Below are 19543 nucleotides of genomic sequence, written 5' to 3' on the forward strand. Positions count from 1 at the left end.
ATAAAACATACTTATGTTTATGTATGTATGTATATGTATAGTCAAAATATTGACACTCACTCTGATTTGCATGTAGGGTTGCATGAGACGCTTGCCCTGCTGACCTCACAGCTGCGTCCAGATGCCAATCACAAAGAGGACATGGTCTTCCTCAAGGATGTCTTCAGTGAGAGGAGTCTCAGCTACCTGATGAAGGTGTGTGTGTGTGTGTGTGTCATTAATGCAGGGTTTTGCATTGAATTCACTTCATATATGCAGTGTCATATATTATAAATTAGGTACAGCATGCATTATACCTTTTTTTCATGTGCATTGTGCGTGTCTTTGCTAGATCCATGAGAAGTTGCGTCAGTACGAAAGGCAGAGCCCTACCCCGGTTCTCCACAGTGCCTCCACTCTGGCAGAGGATGTAAGTGCTGCAGTCTGTCATTTCACATCACCATAGGCAAGATTAAAGGTCTTTAACAATAATATATGAGAACAGAGTTTAATGGTATCTGGGGGGAAGGAAGGAACCATAAAACCTCGGACTCAGCAACTTTAGCAAAAGTAAAACTTACACTTTACACAACTTTATGAAATTGTATTGTAATGTGTGTCTCTGATTTAGCCATATTCCAGGGACATTTTTTTAAATGGTATTAAAAAAAAACTAAATTATTAATAATCATGTATTTAATAAATAACACTTGATGAAAAATAAACACATGAACCATATTTTGAAACGTATATCATTTATATTATAAAGTACACTAGTCAAAATTTCATAATAGTTATTGGATATTACTATTTTGAAATATGATTACAATTTAAAATAGTTGTTTCCTGTTTAAATAAATTTTGAAATATATTCCTGGTATTAGAATGATTTCTGAAGGATCATGTGACACTGAAGACTGAAATAATGGCTGCTGAAAATTCATTTTTGCCATCACAGGAAGAAATTACATTTTAAAATAGATTAAAATGGAAATTGTTGAAAGTAAATTGTAATAATATTCCCCAATAATATTTAATTAATCAAATGATTTTTTCATTTTTTTTATTAATTAAATTCATCCTTTATTGTGTATAAGATGTTTCTCTCAAAAACATTACAATTATTCCAAACTTTTGACCTGCAGAGTATATAATTGTAAAGATTTATAATATTTAGAATGCTCTGATTCAGAATGTTGTAGTAAGCTGTAGTAGTGTTTTATGTGACACATTTCTAAGCCTATTTTTTTAAAGTCTGCTATTTGATAGCTTAATAAATGCTTTGATTTTTGTCTATCCTCACTGATTGGTAGGTTGCAGAGGAGTTGCAAAGTGGACCAATGAGTGCTGAGGAAAAAGAGCTGCTACATTTGCTGACATCACCACATCTCAAGGTACAAACAACACTTTTATAGTTAGACCTTCATGATAACTACTAGTCAAAAACAAAATCTAGATGTTCATATGCTTCCTGCTTGTTAGGCGGTTTTGTCAGTTCATGACACGGTGGCGCAGAAGAACTTTGACCCAGTGCTACCTCCTCTGCCCGATGACTTTGAAGACGAACTAGACGAGGAGTCTGTCAAGATTGTTCGCCTAGTCAAAAACAAAGAGCCGCTGGTAAGAGAAAGAAACAATTCCAGCTGCACCCTGAAAATATTAGGACACCTGAACCAGTGTTATTTTAATATACTATTATAGTGTTTCAATAGCATTTCTTTTTATATTTTCAGTTTTCATTTACATTACAGTTGGTATTTTTTGGCTATAATATTTTATTTTAGTAATTTTAGTACTTCAACTTGTACTGTTATTTACATTTAACTTAAATTGATTGTCAAAAAAGTGACATTTCTTATTTCTTTATAGATTAGTTTAAATTATTTTAAGTGTGAAAAGTGTCTAAATGTCCAAATATGTTTTGGAATTAATGAACAGGAGAAATTGTTTTATGTTTTGTTTGGATTTGTTTTGTTTTTGAGAGAAAGGTTGGACAAGATTCAAGACAATTTGAGCTATCATTACCATCAGTGTTTAGGTCGTTGTTTGTTGTTTCTCTGAGGTTGAACCTTCTCTTTGTCTCTGTCTATCTCTCAGGGTGCCACTATTCGGCGGGATGAGTCCACAGGGGCCGTGATTGTGGCTCGGATCATGAAAGGGGGGGCTGCAGACAGGAGCGGTAAGTGACACTTCAAAGAATTTGTCTTCACTCTTGCTGCTCATTTTACTCCGTGCTGAAATCCATAGAAATCATACTGCAAAGCTATTTTACCAAACATACTCTTGAAAATCTTTTTCAATTACCATTGAGTATATCAATGGAAAACCAGTGCAGTCTTCAAAGGTTCTATATTCATCTCTAAACCCATTGAAGTGTCTGAATATCCCTGCACCTCTACTGAGTGTGCTAGATATGATTATTTTTACCTCCGTGATGGGCACTAGGCTGCATGTCTGCTGCAATGACACATGGCCCATCTGTGTGGTCAAAGAGAGTCTCCGGAGACCCAATCAAGGGAATCAAACAGACTCACTAACCACCTGACCACAGCTGTTGCCATGGGAATATAGTCTGTGTGTGGTGGGAATGATCATTTTTGGTCATTAACAATTCATTGAACTACGCCTATAAAGTGAGTTATGGATCACACATAGCAGGTAGGCCTACAGCTTGAACATGTGGTAGTGAATCTGTAAATTAGGAAATTAGGTAGCCATCCTCTCTCCACAGGTCTGGTGCATGTCGGTGATGAACTGAGAGAGGTCAACGGCAGCTCTGTAATGCACAAGAGACCAGATGAGATCAGTCAACTACTGGTAATACTTTTTTTTTCTCCTGAACCTCCTCCACATTCATTTGGTATAATTCATTACAGAAAAAAAAACACATGAGCACTTAACAACTAGCAATTAACAACTCATGCTTCCTACATTTCTTTTTAAGCAGTTTTTCTATCATCAAAGCAGTTTATTCAAACAAAAATGCAAATCCTGTCATCATTTACTCACCTTCATGCCTTTCCACTTTTTGTCACGATCTGGGCTGAGGGAAGCTTCCCACAGCCCAGATCGTGACACTTTTGTTCTTGTCCTCATGTTCAATCGAAGTTCTTCTGTAGAACATAAAAGAATATACGTGGCCCTGGACCACAAAACCAGTCATAAGGGTCAATTTTTTTTTTTCAGATTTATTCATCTGAAAGCTGAATAAATACGTTTTCCATTGATGTATGGTTTGTTAGGAGAGGAAAATATTTGGCCGAGATGCAACTATTTGAAAATCTAGAATCTGAGGGTGCAGAAAATTAAACTATTGAGAAAATGGTAGTTCTTAGCAATGCATATTACTTTGATATATTTACGATAGGAAATTTACAAAATGTGTTCATGGAACATGACCTTTACTTAATATCCTAATGATTTTTGGCATAAAAAAAAATCAATCATTTTGACCCATACATTATATTTTTGCCTATTGCTACAAATATACTAGTGCTACTTAAGACTGGTTTTGTGGTCTAGGGTCACATATAATAATAATAATAATAATAATAATAAAAAAAACTCTCAGTCCATATAATGTGTCCATAAAATATATATATTTTTTGTTGCCTAATTAATATACCGATACCAAAATACAATAAAATACAACAAAATTACTTAAATCGTGATGTGAGATTTTGGTCATATCGCCCACCCCTAATATTTAATGCATTTGCCATAATTTTAATATATTTATTTTATATAATGTAATAATATAATTATAATACTTAAAAAACAAACAAACAAAAAAATCAGCAAATATTGATTAATTTTGAATAATTGAATTAATTACAGAAATAAATGAATTGTTTTTCAGTGTTGGGGAAAGTTATGTTTAAAAGTAATGCATTACAACTTTGCGTTACTCCCCCAAAAAAATAACTAATTACGTTACCTAGTTACTTTTTAGGGAAAGTAATCCGTTACGTTACTTTTGCGTTACTTTTTAAATCTGGGCAGGGCTTGCTTGTTTGATTTTAGTATAAAAAGTTCTATTTTTAGAAGATGTAAAAGCCCTTTTACTCCAAAAATTAAAATGAATATGCCTCAGGCTGAAGAAAAAGTAAATTCACATCTGTGCAGTAGAATAGAAGAAGGTGTTGAAGAAGGTTCAACACTTTTCAGCAATAAAAGAACAATAAAGCACAAATGTTAATTTATCTAAAGTCACTTTTGCTTATTAATACAGTTGAGCAGCAAAGACATTGGTTAATAAAATGGGATTAAATGCATAAAGGATATTTCTGTTATTTAACATATTTAATTATTGCAGGTTTGCATAATATTCTGAGTTTGCATTTTGATGAATACTGAATCTTTTTTTTGCAAGTGAGATGAGTTAATGCATGTTCACGTTTAGTCTAGAACTCACAATGCCTCTGTATTTCCGATTTCTCTCAACATGGGGACAGGAAACTTGTCAGTCAATAAATGTGAAAACAAAGTAACTGACGTTACTTATTTTAAAAAGTTACCCCAACACTGCTGTTTTTTTTCTTTCTTAGTCTCAATCACAAGGCTCTATCACACTGAAGATCATCCCAGCAATCAGAGAGGAGGACAAGCTGAAAGAAAGCAAGGTAATTGACTATAAAACGGCATAAAACCTAGTAATTTATCTGTCATCAGCCCAGCATCTTTACAGTTTTTGTCTTGTTCACTGGGTTTGCATCTTGTTCATACCATATGATTTCTTCAGGTCTACATGCGGGCGCTCTTTGATTACACTCCATTGGAGGACAAAGCCACGCCGTGTCAGGAGGCAGGGCTTCCGTTTAAACGTGGAGACATCCTGCAGGTGGTCAGTCAGGATGATCAGACGTGGTGGCAGGCCAAGAGAATGGGAGATTGCAACCTGCGTGCAGGACTCGTCCCATCCAAACTGTTTCAGGAGAGGTGGGACAAATCATTCATAAAACACTCACCCTACTATCTCAAAGCTGTTTCGTTTGCAAGAAATTAAGTTATGTTTTAGTAGCCCTGCCCTGCCCTGCCCTGCCCTGCCCTGCCCTGCCCTGCCCTGCCCTGCCCTGCCCAATCAATCAATCAATCAATCAATCAATCAATCAATCAATCAATCAATCAATCAATCAATCAATCAATCAATCAATCAATCAATCAATCAATCAATCAATCAATAAACAACTCACCTACTTGTGCCTTTTAACATAGACTGACCAGCAATGTAGCATGATTTTTTTAGCATTGTTAGTAGCTGCAAATGACATACAGTCTCCCAAAGCTGTGGTTTCCTTTGGGCTAAAATTAATTCTAATTTATTCTCCCTGTAGGTTTGATTAGATATAGATGGGCCAGCCTGCCTTTTTGTCCCTTCTTTCATCTCAGCAGGGTGCATCTTAGCTGGATATGCTCTCATGCTAAGACTGGGAGTATTTTTTTCTCACCGTTGAATTTGTTTGATCTCACTCAATAGTGTATCTGATGGCTCCAGAGATGAGGATATCAAGTCAGACTAGTACAAAACATTATTGTCAAGGGATTTGATGTTTTTCCACTGTTTGAAGTCCCCCCCATATGGTTTTTACCCTCAGGCGGTTAGCCTACAGAATAAAAATGGGCACACTTCAAGGCTCCAAGTCTCCGAAAAAAACTGTCTGTGAGTATTTCAGTAATTCTTTGTTCCTTATGAAAAACCCCTTGTGTTATTAATCAGTGGTGACTAACAGGAGGCATAATTTGTTGATGTGTGTGCTTGTGTGAAGTGGCCAGGTGATTATTGAGCTTCAACCAAGCGCTTCATGTTCACTAATCTAAAGCTGATTAGAGAACAGACACATCTACAGCTCAGCAACACGCCGTTTTCACTCGCGCTCTCTCACACACTCTCATTATGTACATTATATCTGCTCCTCTTCCTATTCTTCCTTTATTACTCCATCTAAATTCAAGCCCAAAATAATTCATACCCCTGGCAAATTCTGACTTAAAGTTACTTTTATTCAACCAGCAATTTTTTTGTTTTTTGACAGAAAATGACACCGGCTTCTCCCAAAAGATAATAAGACAATGTACAAGAGGCATCATTGTGGAAAAAAATATTTTTCATCTTTTATTTACATTTGAACAAAAACTGGCATGTCCAAAATTATTCATACCCTTCTTAATAATCAATAGAAAAGCCTGTATTGGCTATTACAGCAATCAAACGCTTCCCATAATTGCTGACCAGCTTTTTGCATGTCTCCACTGGTATTTTTGGCCATTCATCTTTAGCGATGAGCTCCAACTCTTTCAGGTTGTCACTTTTGGCTTCCAACCACGTCCTCTGAGATTTTTCACAGTGCGGAGCGTCTTGTATTTTTGAATAATACTTTGCACTGTAGCCACTGGAACTTCAAAACATTTAGATATGGTCTTATAGCCCTTTCCTGACTTGTGAGCAGCCACAATGCGCAGCCGCAGGTCCTCAGTGATCTCCTTTGTCTTAGCCATGACTGTCCACAAACCAACAGAAGACTGTTTTTCACCTGTTGAGTTGATTAAAACAGCTGTTCCCAATGAATCAGGGTAATTAGGATGATTTAGATCAGCTTGGACTATTTGGAATGGTATAGAACTTTGGATTTTCCCATAGACTGTGACAGTTTGCAAAGGGTATGAATAATTTTAGACATGCCACTTTGTTCAAATGTAAATAAAAGCTGAGAAATATTTTTTTCCACAATGATGCCTCTTGTACATCGTCTTATTATCTTTTGGGAGAAGCCTGTGTCATTTCCAGTCAAAAAAAAAAAAAAAAACTTGCTGGTTGAATAAAAGTAACTTTAAGTCAGAATTGGGATATGAATAATTTCGGGCTTGACCTCGCACTTTGAACTGCATGTGGGAATGATGGAATTTATTAAACTCTCTATTTAATAATAAACTCCAGGGGCCAGTTTAGCATATTTTTCCATTCAGAGAAAATGAAGTCTGCAGTTTTGGCTTCTTTCGTCTTTCATATCTTTTTCTTTTCTTATTAATGCTGACACCAGATGACCAAGGATGTGATAAAGGTGGGTCTTCTAGGTCTAAGTTCGCACACTCACACTCAAATACACACACAACACACATGTATTGGTTCCACGGTGATTAGGGAAATTAGGCTAGTGTGTCACCTAATCTATGTTAATTCCTGGACAGAAACAACTGCTGTTCTACACGCACGCACGCACACACACACACACACACACACACACACACACACACACACACACACACACAAACATATTCAATGAGAGAGAAGCTTCAATGCATGACACTTTCCAGGAATAAGGTACACTTTAATGATCCATTACTTCATAATTTCACTTGAATCACTTGATGATTTCCTTTATAAAAAGTCAGATTTTTAATAAAACAATGTAAATGTTACTTCTTGCAATCAGATGATGCATTTATGGGTTTGTATCTGGAGATTTAATTTTAAAAAGTTAATTTAATTTAATTTAATTTAATTTAATTATTTCAAACATATCCAAAATTCATAAAACCTTTGTGTAGAACTTTTGGGATTTTATACATTCTGCTTTTTTCTAAGAATTATCAAAACAGATCTGCGGTAGCTGAGGTTCAAATAAATAAACACCGATCAAAATTTTTTTTTTTTTTTTTTTCTGACATGCTCACTTCATTTTGTTTTCCATCTTTTCCCAACAACTTTTTCTTTACTACACTATCAACTAATGTTCTGAGATTTCAAACATCACTTCAACCATTTATCCTTCAATCCTTTCTCTAATTTCTTCCTAAAGGTGCACTCAGTAATACTTATGTTGTATTTTTTAAATCACATACACTGCCGCTCAAAATTTTGGGATCAGCAAGATTTTTAATGTTTTTTAAAAAAGTCTCTTATGCTCATCAAAATTCCATTTTTTTTAATGAGAAAAAAAGTAATATTATGAAATATTGCAATTCAAAATAAGTTTTTATTTTATTTTAATATACTATACATATAATTTATGTCTGTGATGCAAATCTGAATTTTCATCAGCCATTACTCCAGTCTTCAGTGTCACATGATCCTTCAGAAATCATTCTAATATACTGATTTATTACTTTTATTATCAATGAAACAGTTGTGCTGCTTAATTAGGCAGGTGCGTAGGCACCTATTGTATCCGTTAGCGTTCTTTTTCTTCCGTTCTGGAAGTCTATGGCAGCCCATAGAACCTCTAGCGGGAAAGTTGTGTAATTTGGCACACTGATAGAGGACAGTCTCAACATTAACCATAGCAAGTTTGGAGTCTCTAACTCAAACTCTCTAGCACCACCACTTGTCCAAAATTTTACTTTGTTTTTGCTAATAACTTTTGAACCGTAAGCCACAGAATCAAAATTCGTAAGGTTTAGTTTTTTTTCTATAATTAATTGTTTGAAAAACCTACTTTTTTTGAACTCGTCCTAGACGGTTTGTCTGATTTTCACCAAAATTGGCACAGATCATCTTCAGACCATGGTGGCAAAAAGTTATGGAATTCAGGATTTTTAGTTATACCGTTCTCAAATAATTCTGTCGTTTTGACTAAAATCATCTTAAAATGGCTTCCTTTCACTCATTGTAGCAGTTGATCTTGTGTTCCATGCCATCCTTAGCTCCTCATTTTCCCCCTGAATGCTTGGCCCCATAATTGCTGCTTGCAGCTATATTATTTGTTTTGGAACCTGTGATACTTCTAAAAAAAAAAACTTTAAAAAGTTAAAAAGAACAACGTTTATTCAAAATAGAAATCTTATATACAATATAAGCCTTTTTTTTTTATCAATGTAACACATCCTTGCTGAATAAAAGTATAAATTTCTTTCAAGAAAGAAAATGGACTGACCACAAACTGTGAACGAGGTGTTTATAGTTACAAAAGTTTTCTATTTTTAATAAATGCTGTTCTTTTTAATGTTTTATTTTTAAGGATAAGAATCCTTAAAAAAAGTCTCGCAGGTTCCAAAACAAATATTAAGCAGCACAACTGTTTCCAACACTGAAAATAAATCAGCAAATTATTATGCTTTCTGAAGGATCATGTGACACTGAATACTGGAGTAATGATGCTAAAAATTCAGCTTTGCATCACATAAATAAATTATATTTTAAAGTATATTAAAATAGAAAACCACTGTTAAATTGCGGTAACATTTCACAATATTACATTTTTTTTCTGTATTTTTAATCAAATAAGCGCATAAAAAATCGTACTGATACCAAACTTTTGAGCGTCAGCGTATACTCACATAAGATGAAGATATAATGGAAGATGAAGTTATATTACATTCATTTGTTTTTAATCTTTATCACCTTTTCTCACGAGCAGGCCTCATTTCCATTTACTGTAGGTTATAAACATGTAATGTTTCCTTTGAGTCCCATTCAACCACATAATCGAATCCTGACCTTTATACACTACCACACCATTTTCCTCCTTGCAAATAACAAACCCCTGGGTTGGCCACGGCCGCCAAAGACTGCTGAAATACCTGCTGCCCGCCCGTCCGCCTGCCTGCCTAACTGTTGAACCTGCTTGTATAACTAGTTCTGCAGCCCTCCTTCCTCTCTCCTGGTCTCCTCTGCTCACTCCCTCTCTCCCTGCTTGCCTCCCTACAGAAGACTGTGACTGTGAGGGCTATTTCAATGGACAGTACATAGGTGAGAACCTGCATGCCCACTCCTGTACCCAGCGCCTGCTAACTCTGAAATATACTAACCTCATGCCTGAGTGAGCTTCTATTGCTGCCTGCCTCTGTGCCAAGAGCTATGGCCGAGCCCTTGATGAGGGGAGGCCGGATTGGGTATTTGGCAGCGTCAAGGGAATTTTAGGTCAGGCAAAAAATCTTTCACTGTGAAGAAACCAATTTGCAGTGGTGCATTGATGCCTTTGGAAGAGAGAGAGTGGAACCTGGGTGCTATTTTTGTTTACACCTTTGATTTAGCATAGTAATAGAAAGAGTAAGTGAGTGGAGCAGAACGATAGCAATTTCCTCTGGGTAATCACTCCGCTCCAGCTGCTTTTATTCAGCAAGAATGCATTAAATAAATCAAAAGTGACAGTTAGAACATTTACAATGTTAAAACAAAGATTTCTGTTTCAAGTAAATGCTGTTCTGTTGAACTTTTTATTAATTAAGATAAAAAAATCTCTGAAGACTGGAGTAATGACTGCTGAAAATTCAGCTTTCAGGAATAAATTATATTTTAAAGTATATTAAAATAGAAAACCATTATTCTACATTGCAACAATATTACTGTTTTTTTTTTTTTTTACTGTATTTTTAATAATACATTTAGCCTTGGTGAGCATAAATAAACATTGAACTGTCCATGATGGAGAGATATTAGAGTGGATTTGGACAGATTGAGAACACCAATACTCTAACTTAAAAATAAAACATTCATTGCTCCAGGCAAAATCATGCTCTGCACCACTCGCATACTCTCATAATAAGAAGAGACGCGGGGTTTGTCATCCCTCTGAGTTAAAAGTGTTAGCAACATGTCTGGCATCTTTCAAGTCTCATTAGTTAATGAGTGCTAATTTGAGGAGCTGTTAAAAGAGGGAAGAAAAGGAAGTGATGTTCAGTTCATATAGTGTTAGATATTTCATTCACAGGCTATCACAGTATTTTCGTAATGTGTGGCAGCTGCAGAAATCTGTGTCAGTAGGGACGACCAACAAGCTGACAGCTTTTCATCTGCATGTCTTCACTTAATATTTGACACCAGAAGTCTTTTTCTTATGATCTGTGAAGACGAGTTTTGACAAAGTTTAGATACTGTGACTTTCTGTGGGTGGCGAATAAGTATTGCTATGATATTTGAAACTCTGAAGCAAATCTTCACTGCCTCCTTTTTTTATCTACATTAGGCTTATTATGGATTGCGGCTATTTGTTTGGCAAAATTAATATTGTGCTATTTCTTCTCTTGGAAATCCCGATTTTATTATAAGCAGATGTTCGCATACATTTTTATTGATCGTGGCTGTAGTAAGTGTTCAAATAACAGACAAATATGTAACTCAGAATATGCACTTCTGTTCAAAGGTTTGGGGTCAGTAAGATTTATTTATTTAATTAAATAAATGTATACTTTTATTCAACAAGGAAGCATTAAATTGACCTAAGGTAACAGTAAAGACATTTTTACACTACCAGTCAAAAGTTTTTGAACAGTAAGGTTTTTAATGTTTTTTTAAATAATTCTCTTCTGCTCATAAAGCCTGCATTTATTTGATCCAAAATACAGCAAAAGCAGAAATATTGTGACATAATTTTACTATTTTAAATAATTTATTTCTATTTGAATATATTTTAAAATGTAATTTATTCCTGTGATCAAAGCTACATTTTCAGCATCATTACTCAAGTCTTCAGTGTCACATGTCCTTCAGAAATCATTCTAATATGTTGATTTGCTGTTTAAGAAATCTTTATTATTATTTAAAACAGTTGAGTACATTTTTTTTTTTTTGTATTCTTTGATGAATAGAAAGATCCAAAGATCAGAATTTATCTGAAATTAAAGCTTTTGTATCATTATACACTACATCATTCAAAAGCTGGGAGGCAGCATCATTTTTTTTAATTATAGAAATTAATACTTTTATTTAGCAAGGATGCTTTAAATTGATCAAAAGTGATAATAAAGACATTTAGAATGTTACAAAGAATTTCTATTTCAGATAAATGCTGTTCTTCTGAACTTTCTATTCATCAAAGAAACCTGAAACAATTCTACATAATAATAATAATAGTAATAATAATAATAATAATAATAATGCTAAAAATTCTGCTTTGAAATCACAGAAATAAATTACATTTTAAAATATATTTGAATAGAAAAAAAGTTATTTTAAATAGTACAAATATTTCAAAATTGTACTGTTTTTGCTGTACTTTGGATCGAATAAATGCAGGCTTGATGAGCAGAAGAGACTTCTTTAAAAAAACATTTGAAATCATACTGTTCAAAAACTTTTGATGCTGTTATTTTTTTTTAACTTTTTATTCATTAAAGAGTCCTAAAAAAATAATGTAACGTTTTCACAAAATGTAAAGCAGCAAAACTGTATTGAGCATTGATAATTATAATTAGAAATGCTTCTTGAGCAGCAAATTTTCTGATTTCTGAATGATCATGTGACATTGAAGACTGGAGTAATGATGCTGAAAATTAAGCTTTTACTTCACAGGAATAAATTACATTTTAAAACATTCAAATAAAAAAACTTATTTTAAATTATAACATTTTAAGATTACTGGATATAATGATAATAAGGCAGCCTTGTTGGACATAAGACACTTCTTTAAAAAAAAAAACATTCTCAAAAGAAAATCTTACCGACCCCAAACATTTGAACAGCAGCATATAGACCAATAATAGTTATGCAACGGATATGCAAATGCGCAATCAGTGCAAGTAATTCGTTCTTAGTGAGAGTTTTCCTTTTGTTCAAATGTGATCAAATCTTAGTTTGCTTTGAAACTAAGTGAGAATGATTTACCTTACCTTCCTCCCCTCTGGCAGATAGCACTTTCCCTTGCTCAGTCTCTGTGTGAATGTATTCTTCTGCTGCCTTCTGCTTTATTTAGTCCTCCATTCCTAAAAAAAAAAAAAAAACACTCACCCCAGAGCCACTGTCAGGCTGCTGCCCTTCTGTTGGACACTCTGCACATTCCACCCTGCACGATTGGCTGTGCACTCACTCACTGAGTCAAGTGTGTGATAGCTAATGTGCGAGATGGCAACTCTCAACCTCAGCCACTGACCGAGAATAAGCTGTAATAAGCTGATAGTGATAATAACGGGAAGCGCTAAAGATGACAGTGGGGAAGTCTAGAAGTCAGACACACTGACAGCATGGAATCTGCCTACACAGAACTCGAATATCTGTACTTAAAAACATTTTTGCATGTTAGCTCTGCTTTCTGTTTCATTTAAACTATTTTACTATAGCTGTAAATATTTCATTTTTAGGCATGCTGCTGATTTCCCCTTACAAATGTTACAAGAATTGCGGTAAATTGTGCAGATTCCACGCAGGCCAGCTTTTGGGGTAACACTGATGCCGAATTTAACAACGCATGGTCAGTTATGAATGACCTCAGGAGTTGATATATGAACTGTGAAGCTGATTTTGGGTCAGTTGTTGAGGGCACAGTGTGGCTAATGCACAAGTGTGAGGTGGTCTAATGCGCATTGTAGTCTCTTCGAAGTGTAACGCAGTGGCTCCCTCCTGTGGCCAGGTGTTTTCCTGGGAGTTTTACTCAGGTACAGTCCTTAATCTTCCCACACAGCTGCCACCATTAACCTCCATGTCCTAAAATAAACACACTTTACATCACTTCTCATAATACTGATAGAGGTGAAGATTAGGGTTACACTATAGGAGTTGCAGTTTTAAGAGGCAGAAGTTTCAGGTTTACTGGTAAGGTTATAGCAATTATACAAAAACATTAAAGTGCTTGAAAGTTTAAAAAGTGTAAAAGTTGACTGCTGTTATTTTTAATTATGGTTGCACTTTTGGTCTTTCACATAAATTATTTCATAACAGGGATAAATGTACTGTATGAGGCTATATTCTGTTAGAGAATAAATAAAATGTAACCTTTATAAATACATTAAATATACACTACTATTCAAATGTTTGGGGTCAATAAGTTTTTTTTATTTGTTTTTTTTTTGAAGAAGAAAACACTTATTTCAGCAAGGATGTATTAAATTGAAAGTGTAAATAAAGATATTTATAATGTTAGATTTTTGTTTAAAAAAATACATTTCAAAATATATTAAAATCGAAATCAGTTATTTTGAATTGTAATAATATTTCACAATTTTACTGTGTTCACTGTATTTTTATTCAAATAAATGCAGCCTTGCTTAAGATTAATATCCTTTAAAGATCCCTTTTTACTGACCCAAACTTTTGAATGGTAGTGAAAATACATAAAACTATTAATTTAGATTTTTTTTCCTTGTCATAATAATCTATCTCAGTAATAATGAATTGATTTGTGACCTGCTTTCTTGACTGTTTCAGCCGGTTTAAGGAGAAGTTTCCGTCTAAGTCGAAAGGACCGTCGTGGTTCTTCAGGAGATGCCAATGTTGCTGACCAGAGTGACACAGAATTCCTGACCTATGAAGAAGTGACACGTTACCAGCAGAAGCCCAATGAGAGACCCCGTTTAGTAGTCCTCATTGGTAAGATATACATGAAACATTTCATCTACATTTTTTTGTTTTTATACTGTGTAAATTGTGTAATTTTGGTGCAGCAAACAACCCACTGATTAACTGAGAACTAGAATTATCTAAAATAAACAGTGTAAATATATACTGTAAACTGAAGGCACACTGGTTGTTTAAGTCCTCACAATATTAGTAAGTGTAGTAGTCAGCATTTGAAGTGTATCAAAAGAGTTCATCAAAGTTGTCCTAAGACAAGAACGGGTATTGTTTTGGTGAAATGTTTTGATCCACTTTAAATGCTGACTACTGTACAAATCAACAACAGCCTAATAACTATGACCTTGCCAACACAGTTTGTTGTAGTCCATATTATGATGATACGCTGACCTCTAGTGGCAATAATGGTTCAGCTCAGAATATACAGGTGTATCTCAATAAATTAGAATGTCGTGGAAAAGTTCATTTATTTCAGTAATTCAACTCAAATTGTGAAAAAAACTGTGTATTAAATAAATTCAGTGCACACAGACTGAAGTAGTTTAAGTGTTTGGTTCTTTTAATTGTGATGATTTGGCTCACATTTAACAAAAACCCACCAATTCACTATTTTAACAAATTAGAATACTTTATAAGACCAATAAAAAAAAATAAAAAAAACATTTTTAGTGAATTGCTGGAAAGTATGTTAATTTACTGTATATGTACTCAATACCTGGTAGGGGCTCCTTTTGCTTTAATTACTGCCTCAGTTCGGCGTAGCATGGAGGTGATCAGTCTGTGGCACTGCTGAGGTGGTATGGGACCCAGGTTTCTTTGACAGTGGCCTTCAGCTCATCTGCATTTTTGGTCTCTTGTTTCTCATTTTCCTTTTGACAATACCCCATGGATTCTCTATGGGGTTCAGGTCTGGTGAGTTTGCTGGCCAGTCAAGCACACCAACACCATGGTCATTTAACCAACTTTTGGTGCTTTTGGCGCTTTGGGCAGTGAGGGCAGATGCTGCTGGAAAATGAAATCAGCATCTTTAAAAAGCTGGTCAGCAGAAGGAAGCATTAAGTGCTGTAAAATTTCTTGGTAAACGGGTGCAGTTAGTTTGGTTTTCAAAAAACACACTGGACCAACACCAGCATATGACATTGTACCCCAAATCATCACAGACTGTAGAAACTTAGCACTGGACATCAAGCAACTTGGGCTACAAGCTTCTCCACCCTTCCTATAGACTCTAGGACCTTGGTTTTCAAATGAAATACAAAACTTGCTCTCATCTGAAAGAGGACTTGGGAGCACCAGGTAAGACGCCTCTGACGTTGTCTGTGGTTCAGGAGTGGCTTAACAAGAGGAATACAACAACTGTAGCCAAATTCCTTGACCCGTCTGTGTGTGGTGGCTGTTGATGCCTTGACCCCAGCCTCAGTCCATTCCTTATGAAGTTCACACAAATTCTTGAATTGATTTTGCTTAACAAGCCTCTCAAGGCTGCGGTTCTCTCGGTTGGTTGTGCATCTTTTTCATCCACACTTTTTCCTTCTGCTCAACTTTCTATTAACATGTTTGGATACAGAACTCTGTGAACTGCCAGCTTCTTTGGCAATGAATGTTTGTGGCTTACCCTCCTTGAGAAGGGTGTCAATGATTGTCTTCTGGACAGCTTTCAGACCAGCAGTCTTCCCCATGATTGTGAATAGAGGATGGATACCCGAGCCGAGCCCGACGGGACCCGACGGAACCCGACGGGTCGGGCCGGGTTCGGACAGATATTTAGAAAGGATGCTCGGGTTCGGGTCGGGCTCGGTCACCTCAGCGCGATAGTGCGCCCGTGTTATAACGGCGCTTTTTGCCCAGTGTGCACTGATGCTCTCATCTGTTGACATTTCCGAACGCTTTTTTTACAGTGGCTTAATAAAAGCGGGCTTTCCACACAAAAAAGTGCATGTGTCATTAGTATGAGTAAAAAGAGATTTTAACTGTGTCGGGCTGGGATCGGGCTCGGACATAAATATCTTAATGCTTGTCGGGCTCGGGTCGGGTTCGGTTACTGCTCTGTCGGACTCGGGCCGGGCTCGGACAGAAAAATGCGGCCCGATCCGCACTCTAATTGTGAAGCCTAGTGATCCAAACTGAGAGACCATTTTGATAGCTCAGGAAACCTTTCCGGGTTTTTTGAGTTGATTAGCTGATTGGCATGTTGCCATATTCTAATTTGTTGAGATAGTGAATTGGTGGGTTTTTGTTAAGTTAACAAAATTAAAAGAACCAAAGACTTAAACTACTTCAGTCTGTGTGCACTGAATTTATTTAATACACAAGTTTCACAATTTGAGTTGAATTACTGAAATGAAATTTTCCACAACATTCTAATTTATTGAGATGCAGCTGTACATCTGCACAATATTTTAGATATTTTTACACTGCACTTTAAGTAAATAAGCTACTATATATGCCTTAATTTTAACGTGCTGCCTATCTTTACACAGGTTCTCTGGGGGCACGTATCAATGAGCTGAAGCAAAAACTGATAGCAGAAAATCCCCATCGCTATGCTGTGGCTGTGCCCCGTAGGTCTTGCCTCATTTTTTATAAGCAAGAGTTTTCTGATAAATACACCAACAGAATTACACACACACAACCCTGTACAGCTATCTTTGTGGGGACATTCATAGACACAATGCAACCTCTAGCTCCTTACCCTAACCCTACTCACCAGAACCTTTACCTAAGGTTCCCTAAAACCAAGTCTTGACCCTCAAACAGGCCTTTAAAGAGGTCTCAGAAAATGAGGAGTGGCTAAAATGTCCTCAGTTGCTTTTTTTGTCCTCACTCCCATGGTCTAAAACTCAAACTGGTCCTCACACACACACCTTTCAAACATAGACATTTAAACTTTACAGTGTTTTAGATTTTAGAAAAGATCTGTAAACTCTAAAGTCACCAAAGATTATCATTGTTTACTCACCTTCATGCTCTTCTCGTATGACAGAAATTTGAATCTCTCATGTAAACCTATGACCGTTTTTTAAACATAATGAAATTGAAGTAGGACTGGGGCTGTCAAGCTTCAAAGAGTATGCAAAGGCACATATGAACCACTTTGATTATATTTTTATGGTCCTTTTACATTCTTTTTGAAGCTTCGGTGCCCACTATAATTGCATGGAAATGCTTTGGAATTCCTGCTTTTTGTGTTTCACACATAGAGGTCATAGAGATTTGGTAGTGCACGAGGGTGAATAAATCATAGCCCCATTTCTAGCCCTTCAAACATGACATTTTTGACTATCTGTTGTCCATCGCAGACACCACACGACCCAAAAAGAGCCATGAGAAGGAAGGAGTGGAATACCACTTTGTGACTAAGCAAGCATTTGATGCAGATGCACAGAATAACAAGTGAGTCCCGCTGTGATGTGGTCCTATCCAATATATTGTTCTATAATCACACCTTGACTTGAATCATTTGTCTGTAGATTTATAGAGTATGGAGAGTATAAGGAGAATCTGTATGGGACCAGTATAGAAGCCATCCGCTCCGTTCAAGCCAAGAACAAGATGTGTCTGGTAGATGTACAGCCTGAGGTAAATTACAGCGGATTTTGCCCTGGTTGTTGATTTAAGAATTACTATAAAATGCATAATTTATAATTTACATGAAAATGTCAAAATATTTGTTTAAATTATTCACAAATGCAAATGTCTTACGTTTTGTACATTTGGTTTTACTTGCAATTTTAATGTATCACTTAAAATACATAGCCAAAAGAAAATCATTCTTCAATGCTGATATGTACTGACTATTTTCACCTTAAGGTGGAGCTACTTGCCTATTGCAACAAGAATATTAGTGCAGTAATTTGCCCCCATTGGCAAGAATCCTTCTTATGGTCATGGGAAGCAATTTACCTAACACTTGCTCTCTCATACATTTTAATGTGAGATTTTACAGCTACCGGCTTAAACTGAAATTAAAGTTTATCAGGGCATACAGACATTGTTTATTTATTATGTGATTCTGTAGATGGACTTGTAAAGTTCATTGCAACTTGGTTAAATCTAGTTACACTGTTTGAGAAAATCTCTTGGTGAAACCTTATAGATCATATTTTTAAATTAGTTTTAATGTCAAATCTCATAATGAAGAAAAGGTCATGAATGAGTCAGAACAACAGATAGAAGGATTGGTCATTGTAGGACAGATAACCGTGATGCCTAAAGTCTATGTAAAGCAATATTAAATATGTGTCTTGAGCCAAATTTGAATGATAAAAAACCTGCCAAAAAATAAAATGTATTATAAAAATCTTAAAAAAAATAAGCATTATTCTCTGCTCTCAAATGCACATTTAAAACGATGCCCGATCGTGGGAAAGCTGCTGTCTCTCTCTCAACTGTCAAATACCGCTACAACCTAAATGGATGACCAAGATTTGTTCAATATCGCAATCAGATAATATGCATTTATTTACGTGACGAAGGCATGGCTAGATAGCAAATTGTAGGCTGTAGTTATAAGCGGTAATGACAGTAACTCGTGATTGAGCAGGTGAACCATCGATGGTAATGGGCTCTAGTTATTATAGTGTTAAGGGCTATAATATGCTTAGCGGCTACAGTGCATCATCCAGACATAATTTCAGACTCGCCTAAAAAACCCTGAACACAAAAACATTGAAAAACTGTTTAACGATCTAACTCCACAATTCAGTACTACATAGTTTACAGTCTTTGTAATGTTTTTAGCAAAATATTTCTAACATTTATCCACCTAATTTTGGCTTTAAGAGTGGGCATGGCCATTTGTACATTTTATGGGTCTGGCTTCCGGTCTGATCTGAGTCCAGCTATTTTGCTGCTTGATATTACAAATTGGTGTCTTACCATATTATTTTACAGGTTTTTTTTTTTACAATCGCTAGGACATATTTCTCAATACTTGGGTCACTTTTTCAAAACTCTTCACACAGCGAGCACAACATCAGTCTATGTGGGCTAAACTGTGGATCTATTATCATTGCTTTTGGAAAAATGCATTCATTGATGACATCTGTCAAATTCTACATTCATTCTTTTCTCACTTTGACACAAACACCACCAAGACTTTATGTACTAAACAAGCCAATTTGCACGTTTACATACTGTTTTCAAAAATGTTAAAAGTTCAAAACCTAGCACAGTACAAAAATGACAGAACTTTGTCAGTAATATCATATTAACAATTATTCAGAATGTAAAAAATCAAATACTATTAAAGCAGTTGCATGTAGCTGAACGTCTTTACAAGTGTTAAGGTTTTTAACTTTCATTATCATCTATACAAAAGTGAAAAACTTTTTTGGAATAATT

The 19543-nt window shown here is 35.6% G+C and overlaps 1 protein-coding gene across 2 annotated transcripts in view; it reads left to right on the plus strand.

The window, feature by feature from the left end:
* The window catches only part of mpp3a (MAGUK p55 scaffold protein 3a), a 36113-nt gene that overhangs the window by 12307 nt on the left and 4263 nt on the right, over positions 1-19543 (plus strand). The window contains exons 3-17 of one of the 2 annotated variants that reach the window (XM_073833346.1): positions 77-195; positions 332-409; positions 1293-1373; positions 1462-1599; positions 2077-2158; positions 2711-2796; positions 4527-4601; positions 4721-4917; positions 5574-5638; positions 7017-7037; positions 9623-9664; positions 14054-14215; positions 16681-16761; positions 17500-17593; positions 17671-17779. In XM_073833346.1, the coding sequence (XP_073689447.1) occupies positions 77-195; positions 332-409; positions 1293-1373; positions 1462-1599; positions 2077-2158; positions 2711-2796; positions 4527-4601; positions 4721-4917; positions 5574-5638; positions 7017-7037; positions 9623-9664; positions 14054-14215; positions 16681-16761; positions 17500-17593; positions 17671-17779 (1430 nt within the window). The remainder of the gene's footprint in view (positions 1-76; positions 196-331; positions 410-1292; positions 1374-1461; positions 1600-2076; positions 2159-2710; positions 2797-4526; positions 4602-4720; positions 4918-5573; positions 5639-7016; positions 7038-9622; positions 9665-14053; positions 14216-16680; positions 16762-17499; positions 17594-17670; positions 17780-19543) is intronic. The other variant, XM_073833353.1, reaches the window with a different exon arrangement.

The sequence above is a fragment of the Garra rufa genome, chromosome 1, assembly GCF_049309525.1.
Source record: "Garra rufa chromosome 1, GarRuf1.0, whole genome shotgun sequence".
Classification (NCBI taxonomy): domain Eukaryota; kingdom Metazoa; phylum Chordata; class Actinopteri; order Cypriniformes; family Cyprinidae; genus Garra; species Garra rufa.